The sequence below is a fragment of the Pyrgilauda ruficollis genome, unplaced genomic scaffold, assembly GCF_017590135.1.
Source record: "Pyrgilauda ruficollis isolate IOZ18807 unplaced genomic scaffold, ASM1759013v1 scaffold31, whole genome shotgun sequence".
Classification (NCBI taxonomy): domain Eukaryota; kingdom Metazoa; phylum Chordata; class Aves; order Passeriformes; family Passeridae; genus Pyrgilauda; species Pyrgilauda ruficollis.
The window spans coordinates 4,831,326-4,850,808 of record NW_024524489.1 but is presented as its reverse complement, the minus strand read 5'-3'; the positions used below and the strand labels follow the sequence as shown (position 1 = coordinate 4,850,808).

General features: G+C 49.3%; 1 protein-coding gene across 3 annotated transcripts; it reads left to right on the top strand.

Annotated features, from left to right (window-relative positions):
- Positions 1 to 10,973: 10,973 nt before the first annotated feature.
- LOC121357118 (GDNF-inducible zinc finger protein 1-like) lies at positions 10,974 to 19,433 on the top strand. 3 transcript variants are annotated; one of them, XM_041474144.1, is made up of 8 exons: positions 10,974 to 11,070; positions 11,307 to 11,494; positions 12,949 to 13,860; positions 14,444 to 15,298; positions 16,134 to 16,228; positions 16,916 to 17,083; positions 17,643 to 17,800; positions 18,877 to 19,433. In XM_041474144.1, exons 3-8 carry the CDS (start codon positions 12,950 to 12,952, stop codon positions 19,117 to 19,119), a joined length of 2,430 nt encoding a protein of 809 aa, XP_041330078.1. In that variant the 5' UTR covers positions 10,974 to 11,070; positions 11,307 to 11,494; position 12,949; the 3' UTR covers positions 19,120 to 19,433. The 3 variants fall into 3 exon arrangements, with proteins under 3 accessions (XP_041330078.1, XP_041330081.1, XP_041330079.1); XM_041474145.1 differs by lacking the exon at positions 10,974 to 11,070 and adding an exon at positions 11,089 to 11,217; XM_041474147.1 differs by lacking the exon at positions 18,877 to 19,433 and having other exon boundaries at positions 17,541 to 17,675.
- The last annotated feature ends 50 nt before the right edge of the window (positions 19,434 to 19,483 follow it).

Genomic DNA, 19,483 nt, shown 5'->3' with positions numbered 1-19,483 from the left:
TCAGAAGTATCCCACCTCCTTCTGGGAGCTGCTGGGAATGACAGAATTCCCATTTCACCCTCTTCAAGCCCAGGTAGGTTTGACCTCAGTTCCCACAGTTTGTATGGAATAGGTGGCTTGAAAATCCATGGCAAAGAGGAGGGAAGAAAAGCCCTCTGCTGTTCCCAGCTGTTGGTGCACCAATTCCATGGTGTGGATTGGGAAAAACACCAAAATTCCTTTTTTTCATGGAAAAGATTCCCAGTCCTGAGCAAAGCCTTGTGGGTTTCCAGAGCAATTCCAAAGCTGCTTTTCCTTTTCCGTGTTGCTCCAAGCTTTCTTCCCTTTGGTTTTGTCCTTTTCAACTCTTTTCCCTCTTCCCACTCCTATTTATCCAAGGAAATGGGGCTGCTTGGGAATTCAATGGGAGGAAGGCAAGAGCTGCTGGCTCCGCATCCGGGGGCTGACGGGGGGATCCAGGGGTGCTTGCCTACTTTTTAATGGGATTGAGGAATAATCTCCTATCAACTTCACTGGAAAACTGATGGAGGGCTTGGAAAAATGGGATCCCAAAAGCTGGAGCCAGGGATAACAGGGCTAAGCAACTGTTAGGGAATTGGGAAGTTTGGGAAAAGGGAAAAACAAAACCAGCTCTACAATTCCTGGGAAAAGTCAAGCAAGGTTTTAATTCCTTACTTGGACTCTGGGAAGCAAATCCTGCCCTTTTTGCAGCATCACCAGGATCTCGGGTTTTCCTGGAATGGGATGGCCTTTGCTCTGTGCTGGTGATTTATGTGGGAATCAATCCCTGCTCCTGACCCTGGGATACTTGGAGTTGCTAAGTTAGGAGTGAGCTGGGAAGCTGGGAAGTGGCTGGGATTCAATCCCAAATGTGTTCCCAATCCCTCTGGTGTTGGAATGGGGCTCAGTGGCCCAGGGAAATGTCCCCAGATCTTCCCAGAATTTCAGAATCCCAGACTGGATTCTGGCCAGAGGTCACCACCGCTGGGGCAGGACCTGCAGCTCCCTTTGGATTCGCTCCATTATAACAGAGGCTGGATTAACAGAATTTAGGGATCAAATCCCTGCCTTAAACCGGGTTCTAAACCCCATCCCAAGGTTTTCTTGGAGCTGCTTTGGGAAGCCAGGGCGTCACTCCATGGCTAATGCAAGAGCTCCCAGCCCACGGCAGAGCAGGACACAGATCCTGGCAGGATTTGTCCGGAAAACTCAGCGCTCCCAGTACAATGCCCGATTTCCTGCTGGGAGGGTCCCAGCAAGGCAGGAAAACATCAGCACTTTTCCAGAGGCTCCGAGCTTCTGCCTTCAGAGCAGGGAGGATCAATGCTATGATTTTTGCTGGAATTGCACTGCTGTCAATCCTCACCTTGGATCCAGCCCATGGATGCACCAGAGCTTCTCATAACTTTGGCGATGAGAGCTCCGTAAATAAAACTTGGGATTGTTAGGAATGTGGGCAATAAAGATAAGGGCTGGGAAGGCTGGGCAGAGTTTTCTGGCTGGAGAACGTGTCCCAAGGCTGCTCTTTTCCCTCCTTATCACGGCTCCACAGGAGGTGGGTGCTACTGCCAAGGGATGTGCCGGAGCTGGGACTGCCTCAGCTGGAATTTCCCTGCCTCAGCAAGGAGGAAAAAAAAAAACGGAATACGAAGTGAAAATTCCCTGGGCTGCTAGGCAGGGAATCACAGCTAGAGGAAAAATCTTTCCTTGATTCCACACCCAGATCCAAGGTGTTTTGTTTTTACCCTGAAAATAGGGAAGAAAATGCTTCCTTAGATATTTAAAAGGAATTTTCCCTCTTTTCCAGCAATATTTATTGGTGTTTCCACAGGATCCTCCTCCATGCCATGGCTGTGGGCAAACAGTGCTGGATTTGCCTATGGAAAAGGAATGGATGGAGCAAAGGGAATTCTGGGGCTTTGGTGCAGCACTGGGAAAATGGAAACAGCCACAAAAAACATGGATTGGGATCCATTCTCCAGCTCCCGAGATGGGATTTCACTGGTTAATTATGGTCACATTCTCATGTTGGAAAGGAATTAGGGATTGTGTTCCAGGTGCTCCCTGCCCTGCTGCAATTCCAAGGGTTTTACCTTTCCCGGGAGCAGGCCCAGCTTGCCGGGTTATCTATGGCTGCTTCCGGACCTCCCCATGGAATTTGGTGAAGGCCAGCGTGGAAATGGGAAGAGCCCTGCGGATAAGCATCTGGATCCTGCCATTGTTATCCTGAAAGGAGCGGCGGGAGAAAGGTGGGGAGGAACCCGGGATGCTCCGAGCAGAGATGATGTTTCCAAAGACATAAAATCCTTGGACTCTTGTCCCTCCCGGCCACCTGCAGGCCTGATCCCAGCTGGAGGCAGCTTTCCACTGACCTCACTGGGCAAACATTCCCTCCTCCCTGGTTTTGCAGGGAATGAGATACTGGATGCACAAGATTGAAGGAAAAATCCATGGCAAAAAACCAGGAGCCTGTCCCTAAAGGCTGAGTCCATTCCCAAATCCTGCTAGGATTTTCTGAGGGCTCCAACTTAAATCCAAGCTGGATACCTTCAGCTCCAGGAGATCTCTTTTTCCCAAGGAATGTGCTATGCCAAGGCCAAGCTTCCCATTAATTCATCCTGCTGGACCCAATTCATTTCCCGATTAAACACCCCAGGTTTGGTGTGGTTTTCCCAAAATTCCCTGGAAAAGTTGGAAAAGCCTTATCAGGCAGCTATTGGGATACCCTGACAGGGCAGCCAAAGCTGGATATTATCCCTAGGGAAGTGGGAAGCATGAACTGGAAGTGGGGAAACTTGGAAAAAAATGGGAATGTCATTCTCATCCTGCTGCAAAGAAACAGGGAAAAGAGATGGGATGGATTTGATCCCAATTAAATGGGATTGGTTGGTTTGTTGCTGGCATTGCCACAGCACCCATGGCTCCTCTTCCCACTGTGTTACCCTGGGTATGGGAATTCCCAGCAGCTAACCAGGACTGTTCGCTTTGAATGACTCCTTGGAACCAGGCACCATCTCCAGGATTTTTAACAGGAAGAGATGGAAAAGTGGCATCCCATGGCTCAGCCGATGATTTCAGGAATGTGCAGTGCTGGCACCGCCTTTCCTCGGAGCTGTTCCCTGCCTGATTTCCCAATCTTTATTTCCAAATCCGTAGCATTCCAGACTGATCTCCTATGGAATACAGGCTATAAATTTCCCTGTCAGTTCTGGCTCCGAGTGGGAATGCTGATGTTGAAACACTCCCACCTGGATTTCAAAAGCCATTCCCTAAAGGTGAAGAATCCACCCTATCCTGGGGTGATCCACCCAGGATCAAACAGCCACAGCTCCAGGGATGAAGAGTGAGTGGTTTCTTTTGGTGGGATCCATCTTCCCCCCTGGAATTGCTCTCCAGGTATTCCAGCTGTTTCCTGGGAACAGCAGCTACTTGTTCTTCCCAGTTCTGTGGGATTTTAGGGATTGTACTTCCCGCTTCATTCCCTCCTCCTCTGGAGGTCTCAGTGCCAAACTGGGGAGCCCAAACCACCCCATGGGAATAGCCTGGAATGTACCCAGAGTTGCTGGAAAAATCCCAAGTTGTGGTCCCAACTCTGATGGTAAGGAGCTCTTGGATTCCATGAGCACAGTGGAGTGCAATCCCAGCAAGAACAGGGCTCCTTACCATGAGCTCCACATCTTCATCTTGCTTTTCCAAAGGGAACTGTTCCAGCTTCTGCTGCTGGACACAGCAGGATCTGGCGGTCATTCCCTGCTTGGAATGCCCTGGGATGGCCGGAGCAGTTTCTTGGGAAAAGGGGATTAGAGGGAACAGCCTCTTTCCGTCAGAGCAAACTCTGGCTCCTGCCAACATTTCACTGGGAACAGCTTGAAAGGATTGGAAAAGCTCCAGGGAACACGGATCCCCAGAAAAGATCTGCCTCCTCCGTCACAGCGCATGTGATCCACCGTCATTCCTGCCTGGATGTGAATTTGGGATTACTCAGGGGTGAGGTGATGGATCCATGAGTGTCCCAGATGTGAACCCCTGGGATGGGATGTGTCAGCACAAGAATTCCCAAACAGTGCTATCCAGATGGTAAGAACTTTAGTTTCCCAAAGCCTGGATAAGGAGGAGTTATCCTGGATCACGTGGAGCTGCCAGGCTTGGAATGAGCAGCCCCTGTGGAAGAAGCAAAGTGTGGAGATCCTCTTGGAATTCTCTTCCCAGCAAAATAACCAAAGTGGCTTTTCCATCTTTATTGGGAATGTTGAGAAGAAGGGAGAGGTGCCAAGGCACCCTGCTCCATTCCCAACCGCTCCATGCCAGGGACAGCCCCTGTACCTTGTCCTTGGGATTCTGGAATTCTGCACTTCTACTTCCTTCCCATACACCTCCATTTTCCAGAGGAACAAAATTCCCACCCAATCCTCCCAGCTCAGCCTGCAGTGACCTTGTCGCAGCTCCGGGAAAAGGCAGGAAAGCTCAGATGTTGGCATTCCAGTTGGGAATTCTGGGCCTATAAATGGCTCCCTGCTCCTATCCCAGTTCCAGGTGCATGTCCTGAATTCCCAGCTTTTGCCCCGGAGAGGAAAGTGTTTGTGGAGTCACACAGATCCACTCCTGAACTTTTCCACAGCCTGTTCCCTTGGGAAGCTGGAAATGTGCATCCACAGCATCTCCTGGATAAGCATGAATCCTTGGAACCAGATCCATGGACCCAAAAATGACGTTTAAGGAATTTGGGATCTTTTTTCCCTTCCTTTTCGCTCCCTTCCCTTGTCTCTCCCACATTTTCCCCTGACACTTTCAGGCTCCAACCTGTTTTCCTATTTTTATGTTTTCAAAATGGGGTTCCATGTCCTCACATGCCTGGAAGTAGGCAGGCATTAAAAACATAGATCCATCATATTTTGGAATGTTCTTCCAGCTTCCAATGCAAGCCTGGGCTTGCCAACCCCACTGCAGCTATCCTGGTGCTCCCAACAGATTTTTGGGATAACCTGGAGCCAAATCTCCAGCTGCTGGAAAACCTCCTGACTCCATGGATCCCCCTGAGCCATAAAAATGGATCCATAAAATCACCGGCCTTTGGAATGTTGGTGGGTACCCTGTATCTGATGTTGTGATTCCCATATGGAAAAATAAAGGAACTTTAGATGGAATTTGGTGCCACATTATGTCCAGCTCACAGGTTTTTGTTTGTTATAATTCCCTATGGAATGTGTTTTCCCTGAGGAGAAGGTCCCAGAGGTTGGATCCATCCCTTTCAGTGCTGGAGTTTGCCTTGCCTGTGGGTATCCCAGAAAATTCCTCCACACACTTGGAGCCTTCTCCGTGCTTGCAGCAACATTTTCCTATTTCCTTGCAATCCCAGTTTATAAGGGATAATGAATCCAGATGGGAAAAATTGTGGTGGGACATTCTGGGGTTTGGAACTCCAGTTCCATCCAAAGGGATACTTTTCCTTTATCCACCTTGGCATTCCTCCATCCCTGGAATTCCTGGCAATCATTAAATAGCCCAGAGTAAAAGCAGATGCTTTAACAAAGAGCTCATGGTCTGACCCAAAGTCATTCCCGCTGCTTTTCCAAAGGTTATTCCCGACCCCACTGCTCCATAGGAATATGAATTTTTTAATCCCAGTGGGGAAAATATTCCTTTTAAAGATGAGTGGGTTGGTCTGGGAACACTTCTGGATATGGATTTTTGTACATTTGAAGGTGGACATGATTCCAAAAGCCATTCCTGGAATTAATTTGGATAATTATGGCGATCGTTATTAGGGGTAAGCACAAAGCTGGAAAATTAGCGGTGGCAAAACTCAACAAATCCTTCTCCTCCTCCTCCTCCTCTTGGAGAAATCCTTAATCCACACTTTTATCCCAAAGGCTGGCATGACCCTCGTGGTCATTCAAGTCTCATTCTGCAGCTTAATGACCGTGCCTAATGACCGTGCTGGGAGCGAATGGTGATGGATCAAAAGGGATTAATTGGGATTTTAATCACCTTGGACACTTGGCTTGGGATGAGTTCCTGGTGTTCCATCGGCTTTGCGGGGATGGGGATGGATCTTGGCATAGACCTTTTCCAAGCAGGAGAGCTGAAAGGAGAAAAGATGGAATCAGATGAAGGCAGATGGGGAGTTTCTTAATGGAATGGGGTGTTAGCATTGGAATTGCTCAGGGAAGTTTGGAGTTCCTATCCCTGGAGCAGTTCTGGAATGGATAAAAGCAGATGGGAATTTTGTGATGGAATGGGTCATCAGGCTTTGGAATTGCCCAGGAAGATCTGGAGGCTCACTCCTGGAAGTGTCCTTGAATTAGAGATGAAGGCAGATGGGAATTTCTTCATGGAATGGGTTGTTAAGGATTGGAACAGCACAGAAAGGTTTGGAATTCCCACCGCTGGAGGAGTCCAAGGAATACCTGGACGTGGCAGTCCTGGGCTGGGTAACAGGTTGGACTCGACAATCCCGGAGGTCTTTCCCAACCTCAGTAATTCCATGGGATTCTGTGGGACTAAAGGCAACCTCCCGAGCTGCAGCTGGGGCCGAGCTTCCCCAGCAAGGCCCAGGATGACTCACCCTGAAATTCCCCAAAATATTTTGCCAGGTGTTTGTTTCTCCAGGCAGCTGCTCCTTCCATGTTTAGTCATTCCTGTGCCAAGATTCCACACCCAGACTGGGACTAAAAAAAGGGCATTTTCTCATCCCTGCAGGAGCACCTGGAGGCAGGAATACTCTCCCTGAAAACACTTAGGCTTAAGACGCAGATATAAACTGAAATTCCTGCTTCTTCCCCAAATAATTTGGATTCACAAACCACGGTGAGCACTCAGGACTAGGGAAAAATAAACACTGAGAGATAAATATTATTGCTGGGAAGCCAGATATTTACATTAAAAAAAAAAAAATTGGGATAATTCTGATGGCTAAAAGTCAAGAGGCTCCTGTAGGAGGATGAGAAGTTTGGGATCTTGCGAGGGAATGCTGCTTTCTGGGGAACAACAGAAAAACACAGCCAGCTGTTGGAAAAACACCACTTAATCTGATGTGTTTAGATTTATTTTCCTTATAATTTTCCCTGGTCAGCAGCTGGGATCAGCTGGAATTTGTCCGGAATCACCTCCATGAAATCAGCAGCTCTTTTAATCGGGGTCTTGGAACACCAGGAGCGTACATCTGGCAGGAATTCCCTCTTTTCTTGCCATTAGGAATAACTTTGGGGGTTGTTTTGCTGGATTTCTTCTAGCTGGCAGCCAGGTGCTAATCTGAATTTACTCCCTGGGATCCTCTGCATTCCATACAGCTTTATAGTGGAATATTGAGTTGGAAGGAGCCCTGTGGAGAAGAGTGGGGGGAAAAAAGGGGATTTTCCTCCCCACCTTCTTTTGCTAATGGAATATTTGTTTTATATTGAACTGTAACTAAACAGGAGGCAGCTCCTTTCCAAGCGGGAAAAGCATTAACATCCTGTCCATTAGCTGGAGACTAAACATTATCCACCTGTATTCCAGATCACAGATGGAGAAACAGGATCTTTAGCATATTCCATAATCCCCAGACTCAACTATTTCAAAGTTCAACCAGAACTCAACTATTTAAAAATCAATTAAAACAATGTCAGTTTGGGCTTGACTGGGAGTATTAAGGAGTTAAAAATTCATGGATCAGGCCTTCAATATCCATGGAATGTGATGGAAAATCCTTTGCTTCCAGAGGCAGCCCACGGTTTGGATGCCCATGGTTTAGCAGGGGTTAAAATATTTGGGAGAAGAAGAAGTTTGCAAAGTGCCAAGAGCTTAAAAATGTGTGATAAACAAGTAAATGAGCTGTGGTGAGGATTTATTTTGTGCCAGAAGGAAAACATCATAGATACACTCCCAGAATTTGGATTTCCATCGCCCTAGCACGTCACTTGTCAGGAGTGTGGGGTCAGGATTGCAGGGAATGAATCCCAAAGCAGCCCCACTCCCTCTTCCTCTGAAGCTGTGGGAATACATCCTATAGCAATCACCGCTACACAGGAATGAGCTCCCAGGAAAAAATGAGAAGGAATGTGCAGAATTCACAGCCCAGAGCCAAAATCTTGGGTGCCTTCATGCCCAGGGTGCTGCTGAGCTGGCTGCAAGCTCATTCCAGAGAAACCTTCCCAAACTGGGGTCTTGACCTTGGTGGGAGCCCTTCCAGTGACTCCTGGATGTGTCTTCACATCAGGGACATGGAGCTGTCATCCAAAGTGTTGGCTCCATAACCCCAGGGAACACAGAGGGGTGAAAAGGGTTTTTACAGATTTGTTGGGGTTTTTTTCTAATTTAATTATATTTTATTTAATTCATTTATCACCTTGATTCCTTGGTTTTCCAGAGCTCCAAGTGTTCAGCCTGGAGAAGAGAAGCTTTGGGATGACCCAAATGCGGCATTCTAGGACCCTGAGGGAGCTACAAGAAACATGGAGAGAGATTATTTCCATGGGCCTGGAATGATGGGACAAGAGGATATGGTTTCCCACTGCCAGATGGCAGGGATAGATGGGATATTGGGAAGAAATCCTTCCCTGGGAGGGTGGGGAGGCCCTGGCACAGGTTTCCCAGAGAAGCTGTGGCTGCCCCATCCCTGGAAGTGTCCAAGGCCAGGTTGGAGCACCCTGGGATAGTGGAAGGTGTCCCATGGCAGGGGGTGGGACTGGATCATCTTTAATGTCCCCTCCAACACAAACCATTCCATGATCTTGGAATTTCACGGTTGGATTTGATGATCTTAAACGTCTTCTCCTATTCCCCCTTGCTTTGCTCTGGTGTTCAGGTTTTTCCCACCAGAACCTTGGTGGGAATTAAACTTTGCTGGTTTTCAGGATTCTAAAATCTTTTTCAGACAAAACACACATGGACTTCCCTCATTAAACTTTGCTGGTTTTCAGGATTCTAAAATCTTCTTTTTCAGACAAAACACACACGGACTTCCCTGAATTCCCGTGTTTTTCAAGTGGCACCAGTATCTTGGAAGCATCCTTCCAGGATATACAGAACTCCTGCTCCTTGAGACTGAACATGATGGGGAGAATCCATGGGAGGTTGATTTGTAGCACGATCCCATGCCAAGATTTCTTATGGAGAAAGGACAAGAGGCTAAGCAGCGCTCAGTGCTGACACACGGAGCAAGGGCTGCTCTGTGCTTTCCATCAGGATTTCCTCTGGAATTTGCATTTTTAGCCCATGCTGAAAGCTCTGTCCCTGTTCCACGGATGATCTGGAGGTTTGCTTGGCTCCTCAGAAGCTCTCTCTGCAGTGCCATGGTTGATATCCATGGTCGGATTCCTCTGGATTAAAGGGATGAGCAGGGCTACAGTCTGGGCAGCTCTTTCCGAAGCCTGCAGCATCCTCTGGTGGAGCCATAAGGAAGGGCTATCCATCCAGGGAAAACACACCAGGATGTTTCACTGGGGGGCTCCAGAACGTCCCCCAGCCTTGCTGAGAAGAGCCAAAATGGCCAATGTCCCTGCATTGCTCCAGGGGGAAGGAACCTGGGATTTGGGAACACTTCCATCGCTGGAGATGTCCTGGCTGACCTCGAGCCACAAACACCCAATGGATCAGGAGCAGAACCTGACTGGCAGAGCCAACTCCCAATTTTCCCCCTTTTCATGGCTTTAGTCACCACGATCAAAGCCCGAGGTATCTCTCCACTCCCAACCAAGGGAAGTGCTCAGATAGAATCTGAGTTCCCAGGCTCCAATTCTTTCCTGGATTTTGTTGTTTTGGCTCAACAGGTTGTTTTATTTCGCCATCCCGGCGCCTGGAATTCTTCACCCACCACAGGACATCTGGGACTGGCATCTCCCACAGCTGCCTCCCACATGTTTCATCCCTCCTGTTGAAATACCAAAATTAGGGATTGGGAAAGAGCAGCTATGATGCTCTTCCTTCTCTCTCCCTACAGGAGAGACATGGAGAATTCCAGGGGTTCTGGAGAGCCCCTGAAGCACATCCAAGTGCACGGAACATTTGGAGAATCAAGTGAATCTCCTGAGAAACAAAACTGGTGGCAAAGAGCAGAGCAGAATCCAGCCTTGGGAAAAATCCCTCCTGGGATGGACACACGGATACAGCCCAGCAGTGTACCCAGAAATTCCCTCCATCCTTGTGGAATTCAGACTAAATTGGCCGGGAGCTTCCCAGCTCCTCTGGGTGAGAGCTGCCGAGCACGCCAGTTTTCCGATAAAGGAAAAGCAAACACCATTCCCTCGTGCGAAGATACAGGAATATTATCCTGACATTTTCAACACGGATCACTCATATTGCTGCTCGTTCTTCCCGCTGCAAGAGCTGTGTCTGGACAATAGAAACATTCCCTGGCTACAAACAAAATAATCAGGATTGAAAACGCGGATAACACAGATGTCTGCCTTTCCTGATTTATTTTTTTATGGAGGAATTTATTTTACATTTCCTCAGGGAATTACAGTCATCCAAGATTTCTACAAGCTGTTAAAATGTGAAGAATTTAAAACCTGCACTTAAGTGGGGGAAAAAAATGCTTCAAAAGAGGAATTTATCTTAGAAAAAAAGATTGGGAGTTCTTGGTAACCCACCTTGAAATTATTTTATGCGATAACAGACAGGAATATGGGATCACCAGTGGGAAGAAACAGGGAGACGTGTGTTTCTCCTAATTCCAGATTTACCCCGCTAAAGTTCATAACTTTATACTGATTTATATAAACACCTCTCTTAACTCTGGCACTGATCTCCCAGTATCCACAGTGGATGTCCCAGTATCCTCACGGATATCCCAGTATCCACACTGGGAGAGCCTGAGGAGCTACCACAGCAAACTGAGAACACGCATCACTGAGCTCATTTAACCTCATAAAACCCGGCTTTTTTGAAACAAACTCTTTCCAAAACGGTTCGTTTTGGGAAGGGGTTTTTTTTGGGGGGGTGGGGGATTCGGGTGATTCAAGGTTTAAAGGTTTTTTCCCGGTCCTGTGGGCACGCCCTGCCCGCACTCAAAATGGCGGCGGCGCTGAGGCGCTGAGGCCGCGGCCGCCATGGCGCTCTCGGGCCGGGCACGGCGGGGACGGCGGCGGGGTAAGGGCGGGCCGGGGCCGGGAGGGACCCTCGGGATGGAGCCCGGGAGCGCCGGGAAATCACCCCCGGGAGCGGCGGCAGCGATCTGGGCTGCTCCTGCCGGGCGGGAGGCGATTGCCGGCTGCTGCCGCCTCCGGAAGCGCACAGGTGACCCCCCCCCATCATGTCCCGGAGCGCTGAGCCGAGCTTATGCCGAGCGCTGGGATGAACATTCCCTGTCTCTGCTTTCCTGGCAGCGCTTCCCAGATATCTGCGCACGGATAAAAATCTTGTGGCTGCATTCAAAATGCAGAAGATGATGCCGGCTGTGCCAGTGGCACGAGGAGCAGCACGGAGCGGCGGCATTCCCAGAGGATGGTGAGCGCCGGTGCCGGGCCAGCCTTGGATTCCGCGGGGGAGGAGCCTTTCCAGGGGTGTCCCGAAGGTAACGTGGTTAGGGAGACGTCCGAGCGCTGTGTATTTCAAAAAAAAAAACCCCAAACTTCAGGACTTTTAGAGGAATTTGCTCCAGCAGTTTGCTGGAGGGTGAATGGAAATTCTCTGGAGCATAAATGGAGGTTTTTCTGGTGCACAAATTGAGATTTTAATTTTTTTTTTTTTTTTTTCTGGAGAATAAATGGAGATTGATCCTGGACGATGAATAGGGATGCTCTGGAGCATAAATGGGGATTTTCAGGTGGATAAAATAGAAATTTTTCCAGCAGGTAAATGAAGATTATAAAAATATACAAATATAAATATTTTCTTGGCGATTCAGGCCACTGTTGGGCTTTATTTTTTAAAGGAATTGTACCAGTTCCAGTTGCACTGATTCCAGTTCCTTATCAGGAACTCCGTAATTGAATTGAAATGGGGTTTGAGTTTTGTATCAGTTCTGATACAATTAAAGTGTCTTTGCAAATAATCTCTTGGATTAATTATGCTATCTGCAAACCTTGCACACATGTGCACATTTTTAAAATATTTATTCCCAAACCAGCCAGGGAAAAAGCTGGAAAGAAGTTACAAACAAACCCATGAAATGAGGAGGAAATGGGGTTTTTGTTTAAATCCTTGGATTGAGTGTTTTGGAGATTTAAGGATTCAGCAGCACTTTGGAGAACTGAAGATCAGCTTCCAAATGGGAACAGAAAATACAAATCTCAGGGGTTTTTTCTGAAGGAAAAAATGGCGGGAATTGATGGATTTGTGGAAGGATACTTCAGTTGCTGGGGGGGGGATTAATCCAGAAGCAACTGAATTCGGAGATGATCTCGGAATTATCTCTCCCATCGGGCTCCGTGTCAGATCCTGGTGTTAGAGTAGCTCCCGTGGGAGCGCGGATCGGGATCTTATCACAGATGGGAATCTCGCAAAGGAGCAGCAGGAAATTAGCACGTGCGGCTCTCATTGATTTCTCTAAGCACTGCACACAAACCAGGATTTCCTGCTGGAAAACACGGAGGCAGCAGATGGGCTGGAAGCTCCTGTGGATTTTGGAGCTGAACCTCGGGATCTGCACTGCTTCCAGTGTGCTGGGGTTGTGTCTCCACACGGGAATAGTTGGCAGGTGTTGGGTTGGGAGCGTTGCAGAGATCCCTGCTGGCTGTGGGAATTACCCAGTAGGAATCTGGATGTGAGCAATCCTTTCCCAGTAGAATTTAGGAAACACTCTTTTGCCTATATTCCCTGAATTTCCTGCTCCTGGGAGATGGTTTAGTTCAGGTGGTGGTGCTCCGTCAAAGGCTAGAGGTCTTTTCCAATCTCAGTGGTTCTACAATTCCACCTGTGAAGGGTGAACAAGGAATTAGGGCATGGAATTCCACTGGGCTTTCCCTGCCATACTTGAATGGAAAGATAGGAAAAATCATTCCAATATTTTTCTGTTTCTTCTGGCAGGATGGAGAAGAAGAAAATCCTGATGAAGTCCAAGGTTGCTGCTCCCAACCTCCTGAGGGCTCTGCATTCCCTGTACCGGCTCGGGCACCTCTGCGACGTGACAGTCCTCACCCAGCACCTGGGAATTCAGGAGGAATTCCTGGCTCACAAAGCCGTCCTGGCGGCTTCCAGCAACTACTTCAAGGGGCTTTTCCTGCACCAGGAGATGCTGGATGCCCAGAAGTGCACGGTGACTCTGCAGGACATCTACACCGAGGAGTTCACCTCCTTCCTGGAGTTTGTGTACACAGCAGAGGTGGAGATCGAGGCGGGAAAACTCCAGAGGATGAAGGAAATAGCGGAAAGGCTGGAATGCAAGGATTTGCTTGATATCTGTGAGGAAGTGAAGGCAGAGGGCAGGAAGGGCTTGGATTTGAGCCTCCACCTGAAAGGGCAGAGGGGTGAAAGTAGGGGATCACAGTGGCCTTGTATCCAGCAAGAGGAAAGCCCCAGGAACTCTTCCCAGGTCGTGGCAATTCCCATGCAGAGGAAACTTTGGGATAGGCAGAAACATAAGGAGCTGCTGCCAGGCTATGAGCTCATTGAAAGCCAAGAAAGAGGCCTGGAGCAGGAGGCCACAGCTTTTCCAGCCCCAAAATCCAGGCCGGCAAAGCTGCCCAAGTGCAACAAGCCACATTCCCCAACCAGACTGGGTGTGGATATCACCAGCCTGGAAAACAAGGATGGTCATTCCCTCCGCAGGGGGCAGGAGCGGAAGCAGGAATCCCAGGCGTGTCCCTACTGTGACAAGGCCATCAGCTCCAAGTGCGGCCTGGCCGTGCACATCCAGACACACACCGGGGACGGGCCCTTCCGGTGCCAGCGCTGCCCCGCCAGCTTCGCCCACAGGGCTGCCTACACCTCCCACCTCAGGTACGGCATTCCTGGGAATGCGCTTCCTTGGGATTCTGGGATCAATCATTCCTGGAGTCCTCCCTGCCTTAGGTCCAGAATTCCTTGGATCTGACTCGAGGCGTGTTGAAATAGGGATTTTTCACTTGGTCTTGCAGTGCAGATGAAGAGATCTCCTAGATGGGCAATTTAGGGAATTCCCATTGGATTAAGGGGGACTTGTGCAACCAGATTTCTCTGGAATCCTCAGATTTGGGGTTTTAAGTAGGAATTTTGTGTCTCTATCTGGGCATTTAGTATCTATTGCCTTTGGTTTAAATCTGTAATTTCATGGCCTGGGAGGAAAAGTCTATCCTCCATTCCTGGTCAGGTGAAAAATACAGATCATAATGAACTGAGGCATTTTAATTTTCTTTAATTATCTGGTCCAACTCTTCCCAAAATCTCCCTGTTTTCAGGCTTTCCAAACGTGCTGGGAATTTCTTAAATTGTGCAAGGAACAATTCAAAGGAAAGGACTCTTCCCCCAAGGCCTGAATTGGAACAGTTAAACAATTAATAAGTTTCAATTAAACTTAATGGAAGTTGTTCTCCATTTTTAACAGGAAAATCCATGAGTCTGGGCAAGAGAGGAAACTCCTGCCTGTCTATTGGATGGTGGTTCCACCCACACATGGCCCAAACCCCACAAGCTGTGACAGAGATCCCGACGGAGAGACTTGGGATGGGACACCGGAAACCTCAGGGTGTGAGGGAGATGCCGGGAGTTCATCTGTTGCTGAAGCAGAAAGGAGCAAGGAGCAAGAGGAATCCCAGGAAGCTAAAGGAGGGAATGAAGATGAAGGTGGAATGAGTGTAAAGGGTGAGGAGCAGGGGGACTATGACACAGGATACTCGGAAGTTGAAGGAAGCAGGGACAATGAGGAATGTTCTGAGGAGGAGGAGGATGACGCCTCAACAGAGAAGGAAAGCAAAGAACCTGAACCAGGGTTTAAGCTGAAGAAGGCCAGTAAAAGTGTGGCCAACAAGAAATCCATCTACGTGATCCACTGCGACAAGTGCCAGGAGCAGTTTGTTTCCCGGAAAAAATACGTGGATCACTGCCGGGATGTGCACCAGAGCCTGCCCGGCAAGGTGTACCGCTGCGAGGTGTGCAGCAAGGCCTTCGCCAGCTACACCAGCTGGAAGGAGCACCGTGCCTGCGTGCACAGCGAGGAGAGGAGGTTCTCCTGCAGCCTCTGCCAGGCCACCTTCAAAAGGAAGCGGGATGTGAGGACTCACTCCATGCGGAAGCACGAGGGCAGGGCCAAGCGGCCGCTGTGCTCCGTGTGCGGGAAGATCCTGAGCTCCCGCACGGCGCTGGTGTTCCACATGCGGACGCACACCGGCGAGAAGCCCTACGAGTGTGGCGTGTGTCACTCCAGGTTTGCTCAGCCTTCCCAGCTCAAGATCCATACCAGGTCAGATTCCAGCCATGCCTGTTCCTTGTCCCTTAGAGCAGGAACGCCAGGATATCGAGTGCAGTGGGATGCATGATTAATTCCCTTACACAAAGGCTTTGGCTCCATGTTGCATTTCTCATGGTCGGGATTTCGACATGGATACCCTGTCCAAACTTGCACGGAATATCCGTCATTTGGGACAGGCTCTAAAATCCCACAATGGCCCTCAGTGACGAAGAGTGAGTCAGGCATCCTGGAGAAACAGATCCTGAGCCATCCTCGCTCTCAGAGCAAGGAATTGCCATGGGATTTCATCTCCGTGTGCAGCTCCAAATCCGCGCCACTCAGCTGGAGCTTGACGGGATGAGTTGCTCCCTGGTGATGTCTGTGTGGATGTGCCTTCTCCCAGGAGAGGGTGAATCATCCCATGGAATTTCCCATCTTTCTCCAGAGCAAGATTGATGATAATCCTTTGTCCTGATAGCTCAAAATCAGGAATGATTTTGGACATCGTCCTGTTTGGGTTGGAATAAGTCAAGACCAAACATTACGCTCAGATTCTTCTGATTCTCTGTAATTTTCTGTTATTTTCCCTTTTTTCTCCTTTCCCATGCTCTGAGGTGTCTGGGAAAAAAAGATGGATTTTTCAGGGCCTGAAAGTGAGGAAAAGGTAAATTTTAAATGGGAGTTTTATACCTGGAGTGTAGCACCTGTACCTGGAAACACTCAGTTTTCTGAGGGAGCAGAATTTCCTTTTCCTACTACATTTAAAACCCAAACATTGTTTCAAATCCAGTATTTTAGGGATCAAGACCTTATTAATTACTAATCTTTGGTGTTTTCTCTCCATTAGATCCCACACTGGGGAGAAGCCCTACATTTGTGAGGACTGCGGTGCTTCCTTTGCCGACAAAGGAAAACTCACTGGCCACAAAAGGACACACACAGGTGGGAATTAAATATTCCAGGTGGTTTTCCCATGCCTTTCCTGTTTTATTGCTGAGATATGAAATAAATGCCCTTTTAAAATTTTTTTGTAATTAACGGAGGAGTATCCAAGTACCAGGAAGGAATTCATAGGGCTAGAAGGACTTCTAGCCTGGAAAAAAGGAGACTCCAGAGGGACTTTGTTACTTTCCACAATTCCCTGACAGGAGCCAGGGGGAATTTGGGCTCTGCTGTTTTTTTTTGTAATTAATGGAAGAGTATCCAAGTACCAGGAAGGAATTCATAGGGATAGAAGGACTTTTAGCCTGGAAAAAAGGATTCTCTGGAGGGAATTTGTTGCTTTCCACAATTCCCTGACAGGAGAATTTGGGCTCTGCTCCAAAGGAATAAGTGATAGGATGAGAGGAATGTCCTCAAGTGGTGCCAGGGGAGGTTCAGGTTGGATATCAGGAAGAATTCCTTCATGGAAAGGGTTATCAGGCATTGGAATGGGATGGAGTCCCGGTGCCTGGATGTGCTCAGGGGACAGCTGGATGTGGCACTGGTTGCCAAGGTGGGGATTGGGCACATGTTGGATTCAGTGACCTTGGAGGTCTTTTCCAGCCTGGGTTCTGTGATTTGTAGACTGACTCTGAAGGACAAAATTCCCCTGGGAGAATTCCCAATGGCCAGTTTCTGTTCCCGCAGGAGAGCGGCTCTTCAGGTGTGACGTGTGCGGGAAGCACTTTGCCACCAACGAGTACCTGAAGTGCCACAAGCGCTGTCACCTGGGAGCCAAACCCTACAGGTGTGAGGTTTGTGGGAAAGCCTTCGGACTCAGAGCCTCCCTGGCCCAGCACAGCAACGTCCATGCAGGTAATTCCAAGGCTGGAAAAAGGAATGTTGGCTTTGTGGTACCTCCCAGTGTGAATGGGGACATTCCAATTCCATCCCATTGCTGAATTAGGGGATCCCAGAATCATTGAGGTTGGAAAAGAGCTCCAAGGTCATTGAGTCCAAACTGTGCCCAATCCCCTCTTTGTCCCCAGCTCAGAGCACTGAGTGCCGTGTCCAGGACACCTCCAAGGATGGACATGGATGGACATTCCATTGGGAAGCAGAGCTCATCCTGACCGTGGCTCATGGGGGCGTTGTGTGGTATCCTAGAAAACTGAGGTCTGGATTGTGCAGCTGAAGGAATTTAGAGTAGAGGATGGCTGTAGCCTTGGCTGCAGGTATTGGGAAATAATTTATCATGGAATGGTGGGGATTGGAAGGGACCTTAGGGGTCATCTCATTCCCCCCCTGCCATGGACACCTTCCACTTTCCCAGGTTGCTCCAAGCCCCTTCCATCCTTGGACACTTCCAGGCAAGAGCCGGCTGCTCTCTCCTGAGTGCCCCTAACCCCGTGTTTGCTGGCGCTGTTGTTCCCAGAGACCCGTCCCTATTTCTGCGAGCAGTGTGGGAAGGCCTTCACGCAGCAGGGAGCTCTGCGGCGGCACCAGCGCATTCACACCGGCGAGAAGCCCTACAAGTGCCGGGCCTGCGAGAGGACCTTCACCGACATGTCCACCCTGCGCCGGCACGTGGCGGTAGGGCATCCCCCGGGATCGTCCCCATCCTCAGGGCCACCTCCAGGCCGCCAGAGTCACCCTGGCAGCGGGAATTTCCAGCCCTCGGGAGAGGCTGTGCTAGGGATGAGTTTCAGGGCAGGGCGGCGAGCCGCCATCTTAAAATCTCTTCCTGAGCTTTGTGGGGTTTTGCTCCGACGGCACGGCAGCTCCCGGTGCTGGCTGCCAGTCCTGTCATCTCCCAGCCCTAGGGGAAGGGTCACCATCCCTGGAAGTGACTGGATACAGCACTTCCCGACGGTCACCATCCCTGCAAGTGACTGGATACAGCACTTCCTGACGGTCACCATCCCTGGAAGTGGCTGGATACAGCACTTCCCGACGGTCACCATCCCTGCAAGTGTCTGGATACACACTTCCCGATGGTCACCATCCCTGGAAGTGGCTGGATACAGCACTTCCCGACGGTCACCATCCCTGCAAGTGTCTGGATACAGCACTTCCCGACGGTCACCATCCCTGCAAGTGTCTGGATACACACTTCCCGATGGTCACCATCCCTGCAAGTGACTGGATACAGCACTTCCCAATGGTCGTCATCTCCAAGAACTTTTCCTCTAAACGATTCCATGAAAATGTTTGGGGAAGACTCAGGATTTTAGATTTTTTATGGATTAATGCAGAGTCTCCAATGCTTTAACCCTCATTCCAGCCTTGTAACACCATGGTTTATCCAGCCTCGTGCCGCACATTAACAGGAATTTACACATTCCCAGCTGGAAAACGCTGAGCTCAGCTCTTCCCAGCGACCTCCAGGTCCTGGAAGTGACAGCGCAGACAGAACAGGAGGTTCCCTTCCAGCTCCAAGTCAATATTTTGCCTGTGTGCTGAAATTCCAGCTGATTTTGGATGCATTCCATGGCAGCAGAGCCAGAAATTCAGCACAGATTTGGCAAAAGAGCCTTGTTTGTGTTTGAGTTGTGACTTGGAGCGCAGGATCATGGAGTTATCCCAAAATTGTTGGATTTAGCTGTGGATGAAGTTAAACATTTGGCAGATCTAACTGTTTTCCTGTCCCACTCTCTTTTTTTTCCCAGATCCATGACCGGAATGCTCACTGGAGAAGCTTCTTGATCGACCTCACGCAAAAAAAAGACCACAATTGGTCCAAAATAGAGACTTTAGCGGAAGCGCATCCGGGAGGGGATCCCGTACTGGAAATTAGGACAGTTGACCACGGGAAACTTTATAAACCAGGAAGTGCTAAAGCAGCAGCAGCACACGAGACACCTGGGCTTGGGGACACCGGGGACACTGACCCCTCCCTTTTGTACTTATAAAGTCAGGTTTAGACCCAAAAACGGGCGGTTGGAGGCAGAATGGTGGGAGTTATCCTTTGGAATGCAGGGAGTCATTCCCAATGGTCACTGCAGCTGCCGCGGGAGCTGCATTCCAGGTGCCAAAGGGTAATTCCTCATGTGGGTATTTATTCCACTGAAATGTTTGCATCTGTCCAGAGGTTTGTTTTTCCCAAAGTTGTGGGAGCATCCCATTGGGAACGGGCAGGGCGGGGTGTGTGTTTATATAAACACAGCGCGGTGCCGCCGCTGTAAATCACCAATTCCTCCTTTAATAAAGCTGCCAGTGCCGCCCAGCCCGTTCCTCCTTCATTCGCCCGGATTTCCCAGGGGAAAACGCCGGGAT